This window comes from Sinocyclocheilus rhinocerous, unplaced genomic scaffold, assembly GCF_001515625.1.
Source record: "Sinocyclocheilus rhinocerous isolate Xijiao unplaced genomic scaffold, SAMN03320098_v1.1 scaffold974, whole genome shotgun sequence".
Lineage (NCBI taxonomy): Eukaryota > Metazoa > Chordata > Actinopteri > Cypriniformes > Cyprinidae > Sinocyclocheilus > Sinocyclocheilus rhinocerous.
In genome coordinates, this window is record NW_015627262.1 from 758,848 (window position 1) to 778,981 (window position 20,134).

A 20,134-nucleotide genomic window follows, 5' to 3' on the forward strand; every position below is an offset into this window, starting at 1 on the left:
GGAGGCCAGCTCTAGGAAGAGTCCTGGTTGTTTCAAACTTCTTCCATTAAGGGTAACAGAGACTACATGCTTCTGTGACCCTTCAGTGAAACAGAATTTTTTCTGAACTCTTCCCCAGATGTGTGGCTTGACGCAATCCTGTCTCTGAGCTCTACAGGCAGTTCTTTTGACCTCAGGGCTTTTGCTCTCATATGCATTATCAGCTGTTAGACCTTTTATTAAGATGTGTGTGCCTTTCCAGATCATACCTATTCAATTGAATTTGCCATAGGTTAACTTCACTCTAAGTGTAGTGACATCTACAAGCAATATGAATGCTCCTGAGCTAAATTTTAACTGTCCCAGATAAGGGTATGAATACTTACGCAATGGAATAATTTAAGTTTTTTTATTTTTAATAAATTTGCGAAGATGTTAAAAACCTGTTTTTTGCTCTACCATTATGGTGTATGGAGTATAGATTGATGTGGGAAAAAAGTAATTTAAAGCAGTTTAGCATAAGGCAGCAATATAAGAAAACGTGAAAAAAATGAAGGGGCATGAATACTTTCGCAAGGCACTGTAAGGGCATTTCCCTATGCAGGGTTTGTGTCAGGTTGAAGTTTTTCATGCAAATTGGCGGTGTTGACCAACAGAAAGTTTGGTTTGAAGTTGCTTAGTTTGAACTGTTCGATATATTTATACTATTATACTACTCATTATTCATTTTTGTCTTCGGTCTAGGAACGTTCAAAATACTGGGCCATGTTATGGAACGATATTAGAGATTTTTTTTTATTTATCAGCCAAAATTGGATATATACCAGTTAGTGTTGGCTATTTAATTGTACATGGTCATTTCCATTTCATTTTTTTTTTTAAGATTACCCTTTCCATCATCTAAGATGCTGTTAAATGTAATCTTTAGCAAATCTCAAAATGAATATCCATTTTACACTGTAATGTTGTAATGCCTAAATATACTTGTAGCATTAAAAACAATTTGTTTTTTTTAGGGCTTTATTTAGACAAAATAGTAAAGAACATATATTAAATATAATCTTGGCCATTTATTAGTTAACAGCCATAACATTTAAATAGCTTATTTACTTTTGTAATATAATTTAAATATAGAATATAAATATAAAATAATTACTTTTTATTTTTACTTTTACCATATTGCTTTTTACACCACTTAATAATGACAATAAAACATGATGGGACATGCATCACACTTATTATTATTATTTTTTTTTTACCACAATTAAGGAAGTTTTAGAAACTTTGAATCACTGTAACACACCTCTCATGGCTTAGTGTTTTATTATAAAAGTAATATGATTCTAGGTACTTCACATTGTGCCTAACATGCCACTGCAACACTTTAATGAACAGAGGACAAAAGATCAAACATCAGCAGGATCTTCATGTAGTGTCTACTGGTCCATTTCTTGCATACACAATCTGGAGGGTCATAACGTTTTTTTAAAATGATGCCATCAACATGAGACACAAAGTTCTCTTTTTAAGCCCAGATTCATGAATCATGTCTGTTGTGGGCAGCATGAGCCATATAAAGACAGGCCGTAATTAACAGCATGAGTGGACAGAGAAGACATTGATGCAGTAGGCGAGACAGTTGTGCCCTGTGCTGTGGACAGCAGGTGTCCAAAGACGCTTAGTCACATGCCAGCCTTTTACGGGGGTGTGTGATGAGGACAGGCGTGGAAATGCCCAGACAGCGCTGCTCTGCCAAGACCCACACACAAACTCATGCTTACTTTCAATGCTTCTGCTTTCTCGCCGGTCTTCTATAATTTAACACCTTGCTTAAAGTGCCGCTACATGTCCAAAAGGGTCACAAAGTTCACTGGTTCACCTGAAAAATTACTCAACTGAACTTGAAAGAAAAAGCTGGTTAGTAAATTCGGACACTCATAAAAAAAGATTATGTTTCAAAAGTCGTAGGAACAACATAAAACAGTAACAATTATTGGTTTAGAAGCAATGATGAAAGTAGTAACTAGCAATTTAGTAGCTGCTCTAAGTGATTCATTAAAGAGAACAGGCTCAGTACCAGTTCATTAGAAGAAGAATCAATCATTTGAGAATCTGACTACACTGGTCTCACTGTTTCTGATTCACTAAAATAAATGTCTGATTCACTAAAGTCCTAAGAGTCATTTGTTTGAGAATTGGACTACATTGGTTGCACTATGCTTTTGATTCATTAAAAAGAACTGGCACATGCATGGCCACTTCATTGGTGGAACAATCTTTCTTTCAGGAATCCAATTACACTGGTTGCATTGTACTGTATGTTTCTGATTTACTCAAAAGAATCAGCTCATGAGATTCATTTATTCGAGAATCAGACTACACTGGTTGTGCTGTACAGTGTGTATTAGATTGGCTCAAAAGAACAGATTCAGAATCATTCACTCTACACCGGCTGTGCTGCTTCACTAAAATGAATTATAAGCCATTTGCACTACACCAGTCACACTGTATAGTTTTGATTCATTTAAATGAACCGGTTCATAGGAATCAATTCTTTGGGAATCTGATTTTTTTTTAAAAATCAGCTCATGAGAGCCATTCATTGTTCTCATTGTTCTCATAAATGGTAAGCAACCTATTCCAATAATCTTTGTTTCACAAATAAACAATAAACTATGTCACACAATGTTAGAAGATGCTGAATGCTCTGAACATCAGCTGTGCAAAGCCAAATCATTAATGAACAACAACACAACAAAACAAAACAAAAATAAATAAATCATTTGCTCCATCTAATCTGTAAATGTACAGGCTGCTGTAAATGTGCACACAGATGTGGACAGGTAATCATGTTTACAAGAATAAGCTCTATTTTGTGTTCTTTTTCAGTCTCAGGCCATTTCCTGCCATGTGATGAATTTGAGTGAAAATCCGCACTATGTGATTTTATTAATGAGCCTAACCATAGGGTAACCATGGTAATAAAGTCCAAACAGGAGACATATAAACAATAGAGACTATTCCTGTGAAATGAGAGAAAGATAATAAGGAAGTAATGTGCGCTATTAGTGTGTACGTTTGTGATGGAGGCGATATGAAAGGGGAAAGGTGGCCACAAATTGTGTTTTGCAAATGAGAGCTCAAAGATCGAACTGTCTGAGGTTATAATTTCACAAACTTCAAAATACTGTTAAAGTAATGAGCCATAACATTTTGCATCATTCGCATCTACATCCCCTTAACGGTGGCAAAATAATAATAATAATAATAATAATAATAGTAGTAACACATAGCCTTCCAGAGCTTCTTGCTTTTACAAAACAGCAGCAAGAGCAGAATAATAAAAGACACCAAATGTTCAATAATTAATTACAATTATTAGTAATGATAATAGATTTTTATTATTAATCTTGTGCATTACATGAATGACACTACAAATAATGTAATAAAAATAATGATTGAAAAATTAATGAATTATTTCTTTCACCAAGTAATATTGTTCATTAGACAACTTGAAGACTGTTCACAGTTCACATCACTGAGCTACAATAGAGAACTGGATTGCTCATGATGTCATAAAAGTTTGAAACCGCCACGCCACCACATCGGTATTCTCTAGTATTCCCTTACATTCTATTGAATTAACAAGAAATAGATTGATTTTAATGAGAAAACATCACCTAACGAGTCAGTGTTTTTATATCTGAAGTTTCCTGTACATTCTTACAACACAAGCATGTAAACAGTTATTTGCTTAATGCCGGGAATTTCCTCTGCATATTAAAAAGTTACGTATCATATTCATTATACTGTACAGTAGCGAACATCAGATGAACATGACGAACATCAGACAGATGAGATCCTCAACATGTGTATTACAAAGGACAAAGTGCTCATTTGTGTTGGATCAGTTACTTGTGTTGGCAAGTGCGCAGCAGACACACCCATATTAACGATTTCCATATATGGCTTATCCTGCCATAAACATTTCAGATAACATCTGAAGTAACAATGAATTTACATACATATATCTTAAAAACTAATCTTGTGACTGAGGCACTTCAAATCGGGTGATTTTAGGTCAAGGTTTTAGCTGTTAGTCAATTATGCCCTCTGCAGATAGGGAATAATAATATGGCCGCTTGAACACTTTCGGTGGCTTCACCGCCTAGTTTTAATTTTTTTAAATGAAGAGTTACAGAAATGACTATATTCTTGATTACATTCAACAAACAGGTAATATTCTAGTACTTGAAATGTCCTCCATAACTTTAAGTATACTGCTCTGACCTTTCATTGCATTTGAGTGTACAAGTTCATGGCAAAAAATTGTCACATCTATTCTGTTTAACTCCCGGAGGATGACCTCCTTGAATGCCCTGATTTTTAGGCGAGTGTCTCTACAAAATCCCCCATAGGTGCTCAAAAGTGATAAGGTTGGGTGAAACACTTATACACTGAAGGATTTTCACCTTGGGAGAATGTACTGCATATAGTCACTGTTATGTTGAAAACTCAACAATGCAGGGAATGAGGAGAGGGTAGCATCTTCTGTTTCAAGTTTTTCTATTACATCACACAATGGTGTGTGAATTCATGACACCATTGATAAAGCACAACTCCCCCCACATCTTCAGCAATCATACATCCCTATATAAAATCTTCATGACCACCAAACTTCCCCTAGCAAGGCCATACCATTTTAGATGCTGATAGATCCAAAATGATTGACTTGGTCACATGAGACCAGAGTATGGATTCCTCTATATTCTATATTTTGTAAATATTTAATATTTTTATAAATATGGGCCTTAGGAAAAGCTAAATGAGTTTATTATGCTTTGACTACAGAAGGTATCTCCATTGTGGACAACAGTGAGATGAAACAGCCATTAGTTTCATTGCTTTCGCCAGCTCTGAGACACTTGCTTGGTAATTCTCCTGCTCTTTTCCAAAAAAAAATAAAAAATCTTAAAATAAAAACTTAAAGTGAATGCCTGATTATTTCAGGGGCCTTGACACAAGTCCATTGTTTTTGAAATTCTGTTAATTTGGCCATATTTTCACATGTAAAACCATGATTAGTTATTCCTCTCGTACCACTGTCCTCTTTTGTGCAAAGCAATACATTTCCTGACAGTTCTCTCCCAAGTGGTTCCATTGTTGTTCCATTATGTCTGAGAATGATTCAGTGGCTTTAGAATGCCTACCTGCAGATCAAAAATTGCCTTAAACTTACACCAGAAAATTGCATTTAATTTAGTAAATTTCAGGATTTTTGCAACACAGTATTTTATCACTTTGATAAGAAAATCTTGTTTTCCTGAATCATTTTGACATGCTTCTTTGGTAATTAATCAAGCATACTTGCTGGAATATTATATTTTCAAAGAACCCTAATATGTCTTCTAATTAAAGAGTAACTGCTGAATTTAAGTTTCAGAGTGTGTGTACAAAATCTATTTTAATAGGACAACAGATATGATAGAAATCTATATAGCACAAATAAATATTCTAACTAATCATTATCTTTTATTGTGCAAAACTATCGAAGTATGAAAGGCTTCCAATATGGAATTGCACAAACATGTTTATGTGCAGAATGATTTAAAGCTTTCAAGCAAAATCTCTACACTCTAATTAATGAGATATCAAGATATTATATCTGGGGAAGTTTATTCAGAATCACAAATAAACTTCAATAAAATACAGTCCTTTCACACAAAAGGACATACATTTATGTTCAGATTATACATAATAATGGGAAACCTGGAACATCTTGGGAAGACCCCCAAGTACACCGTCATAACCGAAATCAACATGCTGTTTGAATGCTGAATGGAGAATGATGTGACAACTGCAGTGGAGGGAAGCGTTTCCAGCAACATAAATTTGACACCTCAAATAAAGCTATAGAAATGTTAAGTGATAGTGTTAAAAAGGAAAATAGCAGAATCAATAATGGAAATACAACTAGGGGTGCTCTGATTGATCGGTTACCAATCGCGATCGGCCGATAATCGCTTCGGGAAGTTTGATCGGCGGTGTCTATAAAAGCCAATCTCATAAACCGATCTCAAGCTGACGACGCACCTACTGTGAGAGGTTTGGCATGACATGCAGCAGCAACATCTCAATCTCTGTACGATGCGGGTAAAATAATTATAAAGCTGAAGGTGAGGTACAATTCATATTTCTTTATTAAATAACAAGCTACATGCTGCACAGTTAACACCGGAATTGTCACTTGCACAATAAAAGCAGTGTCGCATCATCACTAAACTGCATTTCTTTTTAAGTCTTGCCAGTTTTTAAGCCATTCAGCACTCGTGCGCTCTCCTAGAGACGGTGCGCTCATGCACACTCAAAGCTCACGCACATAAGGCCGCCTTACATACAGCTCACAAAATCAGGCTTGTGTAAGCTATTGGGCAGCAATTGCCCCATTGTAAAAACAAAAATGCACTGCATGATCAAACATTTAGGTGAGATAATTATATATTTATGAAAAATTAACCCTCCTGTTAGGAAACAGGAAAAATAGTGTCAAGAATGCAAACAAAATTAAATTCTGCCGTAAAGCAGCTCTAAAAAGAGGATAATAGTAAACAGTAAATTTTTCAGTTAAAGTCAGTTCATCGTTGATTCAGGGATGTCAATGATGCCAAAAATTAAGTGCATCCTTAAGTGCATCCCTAACATTCCTTTCTATTCAAGAAAAGCTGATCCTTACCTAAATCCTAAGTGGTTTTCACATCTGTTCTCACCTGCTCTGTGGTGTGCTGCTGGACACAGCTGTAGATGTGACTAAGCCCAGCTCTAGTCAGCACGAAAGATGCCTGCTCATTGATTAGAGTGTCCAAGTGAGCCTCAATCTAAAGTAATTGGCCAATAAAAACAAATACAAAATGTATCACATTTTAACTCAGTTTGACTCATCACAATTTTAACAACTAAATTATCTTATAATTTGTCATTTTATAATGTAACACACCTGAAACTCCAACATTTCTAAGCGTTTGTCTGTGAACTCAAAGAGCGCCAGTGTGGTCTTCATCATGTATAGGGAGTTCACCATGTAGGTGGCCATATCTGCTGTACCCAGGTTACTGGCTGATACCGTGCACAGCTGCAGCAACGGGTCAAGGATGCAGGACAATACCTGAGAAACAGCATTGATGATGATGGGATTTTAAAAAAAGGACACAACTAAACAAAACAAAACAAAACAAAACTGCTGCATAAGTAAAGTACTCCATGCCTATCTGGATATTGCACATGCATAAACATAAATACAAATATATTACGACAACGATGATTATGATTCATTTCTTGCATGAAACACAAAAAAAGTGCATTTAACATCCATTTAAGAAATGTAGAATAAATAAATATAAAATAATAAATATAATAAAAACAAAAGAAAACAAAAACAGTGAGTATTTCTTCTTGACACTTTCAAAAAATTTCAGCCACATTTCAGTCACTAAGAGGTGGAAATTAACTGGATTTTGCCACAAAACATAAAAAGAAAAGTCACCTGTGCAAAGTCAGCCTGACGGGCATCAAGAGGCAGAACTGATGAATCATGGGAGGCCAAAACCTCTCTAAGGAGAGACAGAGTCTGAGTGAGGGAGGCAGTGGGACCCAGATCAGGAGGTGGAAGCTCTACCTGAGAAAACAAGAACTTTTAACAATCTTTAACAAAAAAAACAAGTTATATATATTGTGCATAAATTTCACAGGAAAACTTTTTTAAAAAATGTTCATTGTGAGATGTACTAATATCACTGTGTATAAAGTGCATTTTTAATGTTCTTTTTTTTTTTATATACATTCAGACACAAAAAAGAGCATTATGTCATTGACTCTCTGACAAAACATTTTTAGCTCCGTACATTCAGACTTTTAAGAGCAGTATTTACTGTTCTAACTCATGTTCAAGACCCTCAAAATCAAACCAGGCGTGTCTGACAGCAAGACTGACACCTCTGAAGCCTGGCTAATAAACACCCTGCTAGGCGAACACTACCTAGAGCTCTGCTGCCTCTAATATAGCTTATTAGCTCAGGCTTGTGTTCCTGGCACTGAGCAACGTCAGGGAGCGATACGTAACGTCCTAAGCCTGAGGTGGCAGTGGGACCCAGATCAGGAGGTGGAAGCTCTACCTGAGAAAACAAGAACTTTTAACAATCTTTAACAAAAAAAACAAGTTATATATATTGTGAATAAATTTCACAGGAAAACTTTTTTTAAAAATGTTCATTGTGAGATGTACTAATATCACTGTGTATAAAGTGCATTTTTAATGTTCTTTTTTTTTATATATACATTCAGACACAAAAAAGAGCATTATGTCATTGACTCTCTGACAAAACATTTTTAGCTCCGTACATTCAGACTTTTAAGAGCAGTATTTACTGTTCTAACTCATGTTCAAGACCCTCAAAATCAAACCAGGCGTGTCTGACAGCAAGACTGACACCTCTGAAGCCTGGCTAATAAACACCCTGCTAGGCGAACACTACCTAGAGCTCTGCTGCCTCTAATATAGCTTATTAGCTCAGGCTTGTGTTCCTGGCACTGAGCAACGTCAGGGTGATTCGTCAAGCCTGAGGTGATTTGATTAGTGTGCTGCTAAGGCGATAATTCTCTCAGAAGTGTAGAGCGGAGGCCATCTTGTTCTGGCTATTGATCCACTTATCAATGAAGTGCTGTTTTTGTGTGTGTGTGTGTGTGTGTGTTTAAGGATATTTTGGGGATAATTTAGAATGCCTGGTGCGAGAATGCGTTTTTTCAGCCTGGTGAAAACCAAATCCAACTCATGAATGACCATGAGGCACATCACTATATAGGTATAGGGATGGGATGCTGTCTTAGAGCGCCCCAATGCTAAGGTGTTCTGGGTTGTTTTTAGGCAGTTTCTAAAGTGTTATCATTGGCTGGTAAGGCAGTTTACAGGTTTACTGGCATAAAAAAAAAAAAATCAGAATTTATACACCTTTTCAGATTTGTGGCAACATTAAAACAAAAGGAGAGATTTGATCAAACTTGGGATGAGTTATTTAAGTATGGTTTAAATACTATAAATATTATTATATTATAAATATTATGAATAATGTTTTTATATTTTCAGAATATTTTTATATTTTCCGTTTTCCTTTCAATTTTAGTTCAAGTTTTAGTAATTTTGTTATGTGCTTTTGTATCAGTTTTTGTTTTTTGTAATTATTTCTATATGGGTTTAATTTATTTTTATTTTGAGTGATTTTAGTACTTGAAATTATTTCAGTTAGTTGCCAAGGCGACCTTTCTAATTTGTATCATTTTTTTTTTTTTAAGTTTTAAGTTTTTCATCTAATATTTACATTTAATTTTATATCATATTTATTTCAATTACCCAAAAGTTCTAGTTTTATTTAACAATAACAACACTGATAATTACTTACTTTATCCATAAGGCGACTGGCATGGAGACTAAGACTGTTGAAGAACATCTTCTTACTGAGCATGTGCATCTCATCAATGGTCATCAACAGAGAGGAAACGCTGGTACCCATGATGCCACTAAGAGGGAGACTTATGCATTCAGAATAACTGGAGCATCTTGCAATATTAAAGGCTATACCTAAAAAATGGATCTATATTTTTGGATCTCTGCTCTTCAGTAAAAGAAGGATTTGTCTTCCATCAACTGTGGTATGAAATTAAGACAATAAACCCAATAAAGCCATTTACAGAGATGTGTGTACCTGATGGTGTGATGGTAGAACTTGAGAAGGTTGGAGAGTTTATACAGAAGAACAGCACCTGGCTCTGCAATGATCACCTGCTCAATTCGCACCTAGTGGAGGAATAAAACAAAACAATAAAGAAAGAAAAAAAATCAACAATTCTGTTGTCATTATTCACTGTCGCTTAAGTCAGTAAAAAGTTTGTAGTAACACTTTACAATAAGGTCTCATTTGTTAACATCAGTAATGCATTAACTAACAAGAACTAACAATGAACAATATATTTTTACAGCATTTATTAATCTTTTTTAATGTTAGTTAATAAAAATGTTCATGTTCACGTTAATTCATAGTATGTACATTAACTGATGTTAACAGATACAACTTTAGTAATTTTAATATGTATTAGTAAGTTTTGAAATTAATATGAACTAACATTAATAAATGCTATATAATTACTGTTCATGTTAACTAAAATAGTTAATTAATGTTAACAAATGAAACCTTATTGTAAAGCGCTACCGAGTTTGTTAAAATATTAATCATTCAAATATGATACTACATAGTCCCAAGGAAAGCACAAATGTTGATTCATGAAAAAAGATCATCAAGGAATTTATGGGATTGAGAAGAGTTTATGGGACTTGAACTTGGGCCGCCCATTTGAGCACTATTGAGCACAACTATTAACCAACTAGGCCACAGCTCCAGCCCAGGCTGATATTTTTGATAAAAGTTTAAATATCAGTCTTAATGACACTGTTTCCATCTCACCTTGAGTGGTCTGCACACTCCTTCAGTGATGTGGCCAACTACTTCCTGCATGTTTTCTTCAACCCCTGCACAAACACAGCAGAATGATTTATCTACAACTCAACTACGTTCAGAGAAACAAGTAAAACCCCAACAACATGAGTTTAACCAGTTTTAAAATGTGTACGGTCATAAGGTGTGGTTAACATTAGTAAAATTTCAGCTAATAAAATGTCCACTGTCCATTGTCAATAGTGTAGATCACTTTCAAAACCAAAGCAACTTTATGATGGTTAGTCAGGGAATCTGCAAGATGAACTTGAACAATAGCAGAAACTGCATAGCAAACCTGTCGGCCTCATGTGAAACTCCCAACAATTTTACAATTACTACAATTACTATCGCTTAGCAAAATTTTACATTCAAAATCAAGCCGTTTCAATAAGTATCCAAACAATCAGGAATTTTGTGTGAGGATGAAGGATTTCCTTACCCATATTTTACAAAGGGTTCAAGTTTGTCATGCAAATTCTGACATACAGAAATCTGTTTGGTTGGAAAGTGACTTCTGTGAGTTGAGCTTCATTCATTGCATTCATTTTTTGCAGTGCAGCTTTGCTATTGTGATCACACCTAAACAGTGGACCTCCTTGAGGCAAGACATCAGCAACTCTACAATGGGTGAATGCATCCCACTTGGTTTTCAACAGAAATGAGGTAAAAACTGACTTTGGATGAGTGAAATCATTTTCACTTAAACTTAAATAACATGTACAATATACACATATATGTAACAAATATAATACAATCAATTGACACATAATATCTATAACCTTTAGATGGACAGAAAAATTAAGTAATACAGAAATGGGGCACTAGACAAATGTGAAACATCCAAACGTATACATATTTTTTCATATTGAAAGCAAACTAGTTATGAACCAGTAAATCTCACAGTTTTTTAATGAGATTTAGATGAGATTTGAGATTTATGAGATTTAGGTGGAACGACATGTACCTTGCACAGTAACTTGCTTGAGCAAGGCTTCCAGGTGCTCCTTCTCTGAGGCTGTGGCTTGATGGAGCCAGGCCAACATGTCCCCAACATACCTGGTTGGATGATTGTATGTATAAGAATAAATAAAGATAAAAATAAAGACATAAAGATAAAATAAAGACACAATATTACCTTAACCCTATAAAGCCTTCTATATCATAATTGATACACAAATTTCTAAGGCCTCTAAATTTGCTATTCCAGACGGTTGTTAAAATTATACTCCCAACTCTTGTTTAATCAAATACAAAGCCATTTTTATCTGCATAACTTCCAATGAGAAATAGCACCGATACTGAACAAGGATGAAACTTTCTAGTGCACGTGTTGAGAGCCTGTGCATTAAATGGCATATACTTTGAGCATATAATAGTGATGGAATCATCATTAAAAAACAGCTTAGTCCAGAATTGCACAGTTGGGAACTGGATGGCTAGATGAATAATTACATGGAGTGTTTCTTCTAGATTTGTAGTTACATCTAATAGAGTTATAGATTTCCTGAGATTTGAGGCCATCACACAGTCAGCTATCATTACATCGGCTCAATATCCTTTAATACCGGACAGCGGGGGGAAGTGCTGTTCTGAGAACCACCACTTCCCACTTTTATCGACATTCTGCCAGGAGCCCCATGTTCTCTCCTCAGGTTCCAAATGGGATGGGGTAGGAGGGTGTTCGAAAGCTTGACGGGGTGCTGGCCTGGAGAGCATGCGACAATCCATACATCTCAACAGCCGACCTTTCGCTGAACCCGCACTAAGTAATTCTCTGAAAGAGGAAGCACTTCCCTGAAAGAATCAGGTTGGGTTTAATGTGCTTAGACGCTGAATTGGATTTGCAGCTTCAAGAGATGCGGCACATAGAGGAGCATGAGCCACAGAGGGCTCTGCTTGTGAGGATGTTAATCAGAGAGGCTTTTAGTTGCTAACAACGGCGTGACCCTCCAAATGACCCCCAATTATAGCTGGTTTAAAGAGATTATTTTTAGCGCGCAGAAGAGAAAATGTCATCCATTGTGTTTCAGCAAGCTTTTGAATGGAATGATTGGGTGGGAGGGTTGGGATGTGCACTTGTTGTAGACTCTACCTCATCGGATCATGAGAGTGCATCTCTATGGGTCTCGGGGTGCCTCCCGGTCCACCACGGGTCAGGGCGTCGATAAAGCCTCGGACCACGGCAGACCGCCGAGCCGTTCCAAACTCATCCAGTGTGTACCTGAGAGAATGAAAACAAAGAGTGAGAATTAAATATGAATTCAAGAAATCATGGTTTGTCTGACTAATGAGCTAACGGGACCATGCTAACCAATCTAAATACACGCTCTGCAAGCAAAAAGGATCTTTCTCCATTGACAGCCATTCAAAATATTTTTTCAAAGCCACATACAATATATATTGCTATTTTACTTATATAGTGTCAATGATTTACCAGCGCCTGATAAGTAAAATAAATAGGTAATAATGTAAAAATGTTCCTCTCTTCTTTTAAACTTTTTTTCTTTGCAATTTTTTTTTTTTTTTTTTTTTTGAGCAAATAAATGCAGTCTGGGTCAGCAAAACACATTTCTTAAAAACAAAACAAAACAAAAATATTAGTTTATTATTTATTATTAATATATCCAGGTTTTCCTGCTTCTTATTCATATTCCTAGTCCTAGCTTATTTTAATGCTAGTTTAGTCTTTGTTAAGTCATCTTAAGCCACCTGGTTGAAAACCAGTTCTGTGGGTTATGTGGTCTCATAAGCAAAGATTGCAAGATTTCAGATCTCGCACTTCTGAGGATCCTACTGCAGAACTCCTTGGATGAATTTAGAGATGCAACAACTCTGAACACAATAGCTCATGCATATAATCATAATCCTCCTAAAATTGTACAGGGCGTCCTTAAGACCAACTAGTCAGGAAGACTGGCTGATTTAAAAAAAATATGTAGTTTTGTACATCTTTAGTATAAACAAGATTAAACGCCTGGGCCATGAAACAAAACAGACACTGCAAGACCTTCGGAACAGCCACTGAAATCAGCAAGAGAAAAATACTTTAGGTTAGAGAGACCCAGGGTCACACATACAGACAAAAACAATGGAGGGCCCCGTTCGCAGTTAGGAAACGTGGCTGTGTTTTGATCTACGGGCTGAGAATGGCCCTGTGCAGACTAAACAGTAGTGACCGCAGCAGCCAGAGAAAAAGGGAGGAGAGGAGGGATGTTGTAGTTTGGCAAGGATTCCAGGAACTCTGGGGGCCCCGTCCTCTCACTCTTTCTCCTCCGGCCTTGGACTCCCTTAGATGAAAAGGGGGAGTGAGAGCACGGGACAAAAGAGAGGGGCACACAGACACAAAGAGAGAGTGGACAAGAAAACTTAAAAGTGTGTGAGAAAAAAAAACAGCACAATAAATCTCTTATTTACATCACATCTACACTTTGTTCGTTATAATGAGAGGATTTGCAAGCTTGCAGAACTCAGGACGTTTCGAGCAGTGAATGGATTCTGACTAACTGAAACACCTCTGATTGGCCATTGTGTTCCAGAAATCAACAGATATGTCTGTGATTGGCAACCATGTTCAATGCTGCAAAAACACGTTGTTAAGAGAAACCTTTTGATGCTCTCCAGAGCGCAAACACAAAATACACATTGGAGTCTGCCGCTTACTTTCATTTTGTTGTTTGTTTATTTTGTTATTAAAGTTACGTTTGCTCGTCATGCTTCCCGCTTCCTTCTTCCCATTTTTTAAGTCTCACGACCAACCCGAGGGACGCGACTTCTGGGTGGTTGCGTACTGGTCTAAGTCAAAAAAGCCTACTCATAAGTCTCTATGCATGATTTTCAGGTCTCTAGATATGGTTCATGTTGATTATATGTGTCTGATCTCCTCTTCTACATGCAATTTGAGTGATCATTCATTTTCTTAGCATAACAGTGTGGGACGTGCTGACATTTAGCACTTACAGTTAGAGGTTTGTTCAAAATGACTAGCCCTAAGAATGAGTAATAGTAAAAGTATGAATAATATCTACAACCTGTGTGGGCTTCACCAAAAATATGTTGTGTTATTTAAACTAAATTCAAAACATACTGAAGAGAGTTTATTTACACTGTAGGAATACATCATTTTTCTGGCTGTGTTCATTCATTCAAACCAAGTTGTTGTTTTTGCATTGTATTGATGTGGCTCATTTATAATGTTCTGTCAGTTGGAAGAAGGTACACTAAACACAGGAAACTACTTCAATAAGAATGAGAGAGACTGACACCTTGTGGTATATATGATGGAATTGCAGTCTTATTCCCTGCTGCTAAAAGGTAAACAGCACCTGAAACACCCATACATTTAGTTTTTAAATTTAATTAAATTAATATTTTTTAATACATTTTAATATTGTGAATTAATTAAAATTTAATTAATGTTGTAAAGTATAAAGTTTGGGGTCAGTAAGAATATAATACTTTTTTTCAGAAACAATTCCAGAACGTTACATTAAAGAATCCTAAAAAATAAATATATGAATATATAATAATATATGTTTCCACAAGAATATTAAGTAGCACAACTGTTTTCAGCATTGATAATAATAAGAAATGTTTCTTAAGTACTAAATCAGCATATTAGAATGATTTCTGAAGGATTGTGTGACACTGAAGACTAGAGCAACAGCTGCAGAAAATTCAGCTTTGCCAACAAAGGATTACATAGGATTACATTCTAAATATATTAAAATAAAAAAAGTTATTTAAAATTGTAATAATATTTCACAATTTTTAATCAAATAATGCAACCTTGGTGAACATAAGACTTCTTTCAAAAACATTGTTAAAATGTTGTAATTAACCTCTTAGACCTTTTACTCTTTAATGACGATTTTAAAATGTTAATGACATTTGGTTGGCTTCCCTATACTTTTAAACTACTTATATATTTGTATAAATCACAAACAATTTAAGTAGACAACCTTGTACTATCAACTGTTTTCCCAATTTCCCATAATATTTTACTTCAAATCAATATTTGTAAAGTCGTTATTCACCTCAGAGTTGGCTGGTTTGATTCATGGCTTTGAACTCTTTATTGAACAACTTTTGAAATGCCTGCTAAGAAAATAAATAACTGCTGAAAAAAGAGGTGCACTGTTATGCACTATGGGCACTAGAAGAGTGTGTTCTGTAACAAGTGTGTGTGTAAGGGACAGAACTCACTTATAAAGAACAGGCCGATCCTGGAGAGACTCCATAGCTTGACTCAACACGGGAGGAATATCACATGTTTCCTGAGTCAACCCTCTGCACTCATCTACAGTCACCAAAGACAGACACATAAACATCAATAAGGCCTCCTATAATACTAAAACACAAATAACTTAATTTATTTTATGTAACTAATTTGTAAATAATACTTTTATGTAACTAAAATATAGTACTAAAGTACTAAAATCATCATGTAAACCAGGAGTGCCATAAGTCGTTCTGTAAGCTGAGTCAGTTTTCTGTTTCACATTCTCTGGCAGCAGCAACTGTGTTTATATTCCAGAAACTTCTCGCCTCCGCTGTGTGTGTGTGTGTGTAAGGTCCAGAGCACACACTCACTCTGAGCCCAGCGATAGAGCTGCTCGTATGCGGTCTCCTGTAACACAGCCATCTGCTCCATGATCTCCAGCCTGCAGTAAAGCACAGACATCACTGAACATCAACACATAAAAAGTCTGCAAGAACCAAGATTGTTAATTTTTATATTTTTTTGTATTTTTTTAAATAAAGTATATTTCTAATCTATTCTGCTCTATTTAATTCTATTCTACTGTATTCTATTCTCTCTCTCACCCTGCTGTTTGCTGGTTAGTCCTCAATAGGACCTTCACATCTTCATGGATGTTCTTCACACGGTTCAGCGCTCTGAAGAAGTCCTGCACAGTACACACACAGTTCACGCAACTATTAGAGATGATTCTATTTAAATTTATTTTTCAATTACCCAGCAGGAGATGATTTCATCTGAAAGTTTTATCGGAGTCACGTATCACTTAAAAAAAAATTGGAATATCGAGCGGATCATTTTTTTAAATGGGTAGTTAAAAAAATCAACTGAATTATATTTGATACTTTTTATACTTTATATACTTTTTTATTACATTTATAATTTGCCAATCAATCTCATGGTTCATTCATGTGCTTTGGTTCTCAAATGACATTTTATGGGCAATGACAAGCAGTTTTTTTGTAGGATAACATGAGGTTACCTCAGTGATGGGACCATCTCGTGCGGAGCGTAATGTTGCCATCTCAGTGGTGGACAACTGGAACTTTGACAGGAATGCCTGGGCCACCTGAGCTCGAACCTCCAACTGATGACTAAAGAGAGAAAGCAATGCATTCATATAACAATATAAATTCATTTAACAGTTTAATGATTCCAGTAGTCATATCTAATATGTACATTATATATATATATATATACATATACACACATACACACACATAAGAGAGAACATTTTATCCAAAGCAACTTCCCTGAGCCAACCACTAGATGACACCCTCGCTCTTGTCAAAAACACAACCCATATGCACACTTCAAACTATTGAAACAAACACATTACTAGTCTTTCACCCAACATAATGCTTTTAAAGAAAAAAGAACCATAAAAGGAAGTGTAGAAAACTAAAAAAGGGAAAGGGGGCTTGAGACAACATTATTTGAACAAGAACATCTATAAAGAATGACATTAGAAAAATACCAGTCATTACAATCGCTGTCCTCAGAGAGTCTTCACTTTCATCTCACCAAAAAGCCTTACCAGCATTTAGACCATGTATTTATTTTGTGGAGCCGCTTGTAATTAGTTGTTGTTAATAGGTGTAATGATATAAAACATCACTATGATTAACAGAAACAGAACATTTTACAATAAAGTCCTCCATGCCAAAATATTACTTTTGACCTAGTGAGAAAGACATATTCTTATGACAATTTGCTGGGTAAAATAAAATTAAGAGCTTCAGGCCCTATTTTCTACCTTGTCTGTGGAAAGCTACAGAGCCCCTAAAGGGACATGGTGATGAAAAAATGAGGTGGGAGGAAAAAATATTATTTCAATGCGAGTGAACATAAAATCTCTCTGGGGAAAGTTTTATGAGCAAATGACAAGTTTTCCAGGGGGAACAATACTTTAGTGAGCGAATGCAAAATTTTGTGAGTGAATGGCGAACTTCGTGGGGAGTGCAATACTTTTTGCAAGCAAATGCAAAACTTTTGCCAAAGAAATCAAATGTTTTTTGAGTGAATGGCGAACTTCGTGGGGAGTGCAATATTTTTGCAAGCAAATGCAAAACTTTTGCCAAAGAAATCAAATGTTTTTTGAGTGAATGGCGGATTTCGTGGGGAGTGCCATAGTTTTGCAAGCAAATGCAAAACTTTTGCCAAAGAAATCAAATGTTTTGTGAGTGAATGCATAAGTTTTATGAGCAAATATAAAGTTTTCTAGGGGGAACACAGTACTTTTGTGAGAAAATGCAAAAGTTTTAATTGAGAATGCAAACATTTTGCAAGTAAATGCAAATGTTTTGTTAGTGATGACAACAGTATAAACTGTCTATCATTAGAGATTTTGCCACATTGTTTATATCATGGTATGGAAGTGTCAATATATTAGATCCATGCATAAGGTCTTAAAATGACAGCAGTATAATCAACCTGCCACTGTCTGCATCATTAATGTTAATCAAACAACAAAACAAAAACAGAAAATAACTCACTGCTCTAGACTGAGCAACTTTTGTAGCTTTAATAAGAATAAATTATTTCATTCATATAGTGAAGTGGTGAGGCTACATAAGGGCCAGCCACTCAGATTGACGGCTGGCCCGCCCAATCAAATGAGGAAAGAAGAAAAATCCTGCATACATTAAAATAATTGCTCAAATACATGAACATACACTTGTATGTGAACAAGTAAAAGAAAAAAATAAGTAAGCAGTAATAAGATCCTGGTGGATGAGCGCTTATCTTCCAGTTTTGCGCTTCTATTCTGTTGCGAACGCAAGAGCTGTCAATATAAGCGATCAATCCAATCTGAGCGTGCTCCCGCTGTAAAACAGTCCCCGATTGGTCTTTAGTCATCGTCTCATCCATCATACCTGAGATCCAGTTTCTATTGGTTGAACTTCCCAACGATTACAAATGACATGGAAAACACCGCATCATCATCATCGCAACGCGTCGAACACGATCGGATCTTAGATGTTCAAAGCAGCATGTAATGTCACTCTAAAGCAGGCACATGCAGAGGGGGCTGCGATGGGTGCTTGAGCACCTGCCCCTTTTCCCCTTGATGCCCAAAGTGCCCTTTTGTCAAGGCCATTTCTTTTTTTGTAATTAAACACACTTTTGTGAAGGCCTGCCCAATCTAAATATTAGTACAATGAATTAATAACAATTTAGCCATAAATAAAATGATCCACATGATGACCTTTCACCTGACGATCTCATCCGGGACGATCCCTCATGTTAGTAATTTAAGGCACTATCAGGATGCCTTCAATAACGTCCGCGGTTGCCGGTAAGTGGAGCTCTCAGCAGAGCGGTGTGCTTGTATACTTATATTATTAAATTATTATTATTTTACAAGAACGATGTGAAGACAGCGTGCACAGCTGTTGTTTATATTTCTGTGTGTAGCCTGTGGAAGTAACGTTAGCTGCAGCAAGGGGCTATAATATTTTTGTTCAATATTTTCCTAATGACGATTTTATGATTGGTTTATAAAGGCTACGACGAACACCTTTTTCCCATTTCCCATTTTGGAGCCCTCATTATATACATAATTAGCAAAAACTATGTAGTCTGAGGGCAACTTTCAATCATTCTTTCTGTAAGACGTTCCCTCAGTTAATACATAATGTTACCTTAACTGTAATGTGTCTGTTAATGTAAGCATGCAGGGGATGTCTTTAGTCGTGTGTGCTTGCTTTGGGATCATATTGCATGTTTCCGGTGTCAGTAAAGTATTTGAGATTTGCTTTAGGCCAAGGAAAAGATATCTGACCTGGAAAATTTGAACAATGAGAACATACACCAATCAGGCATAACATTATGACCACCTTTAATATTCTGTTGGTCCCCCTTTTGCTGCCAAAACAGCCCTGACCCATCGAGGCATGGACTCCACTAGACCCCTGAAGGTGTGCTGTGGTATCTGCCACCAAGATGTTAGCAGCAGATCCTTTAAGTCCTGTAAGTTGCGAGGTGGGGCCTCCATGGTTTGAACTTGTACGTACAATTCAGTACATCCCAAAGATGCTCGATTGGATTGAGATCAGGGGAATTTGGAGGCCAAGTCAACACCTAAAACTCGTTGTTGTGCTCCTCAAACCATTCCTGAACAATTTTTGCTTTGGTGCAGGGCGCATTATCCTGCTGAAAGAGGCCACAGCCACCAGGAAATACTGTTTCCATGAAAGGGTGTACATGGTCTGCAACAATGCTTAGGTAGGTGGTACGTGTCAAAGTAACATCCACATGGACATGGACATGAACATTGCCCAAAGCATCACACTGCCCCCGTCGGCTTGCCTTCTTCCCATAGTGCATCCTGGTGCCATGTGTTCCCCAGGTAAGC

The 20,134-nt window shown here is 36.3% G+C and overlaps 1 protein-coding gene across 1 annotated transcript in view; it reads right to left on the reverse strand.

Annotated features, from left to right (window-relative positions):
• Positions 1-20,134, reverse strand: part of LOC107726653 (conserved oligomeric Golgi complex subunit 6) — a 61,514-nt gene that overhangs the window by 12,555 nt on the left and 28,825 nt on the right. Inside the window, exons 5-16 of the mRNA XM_016536319.1 lie at positions 16,760-16,871; positions 16,344-16,426; positions 16,110-16,180; positions 15,723-15,816; positions 12,613-12,741; positions 11,485-11,576; positions 10,488-10,552; positions 9,732-9,823; positions 9,429-9,546; positions 7,520-7,651; positions 6,974-7,141; positions 6,747-6,854 (exon numbers count right to left, since the gene is read on the reverse strand). Of these exons, the coding sequence (XP_016391805.1) occupies positions 6,747-6,854; positions 6,974-7,141; positions 7,520-7,651; positions 9,429-9,546; positions 9,732-9,823; positions 10,488-10,552; positions 11,485-11,576; positions 12,613-12,741; positions 15,723-15,816; positions 16,110-16,180; positions 16,344-16,426; positions 16,760-16,871 (1,264 nt within the window). The remainder of the gene's footprint in view (positions 1-6,746; positions 6,855-6,973; positions 7,142-7,519; positions 7,652-9,428; positions 9,547-9,731; positions 9,824-10,487; positions 10,553-11,484; positions 11,577-12,612; positions 12,742-15,722; positions 15,817-16,109; positions 16,181-16,343; positions 16,427-16,759; positions 16,872-20,134) is intronic.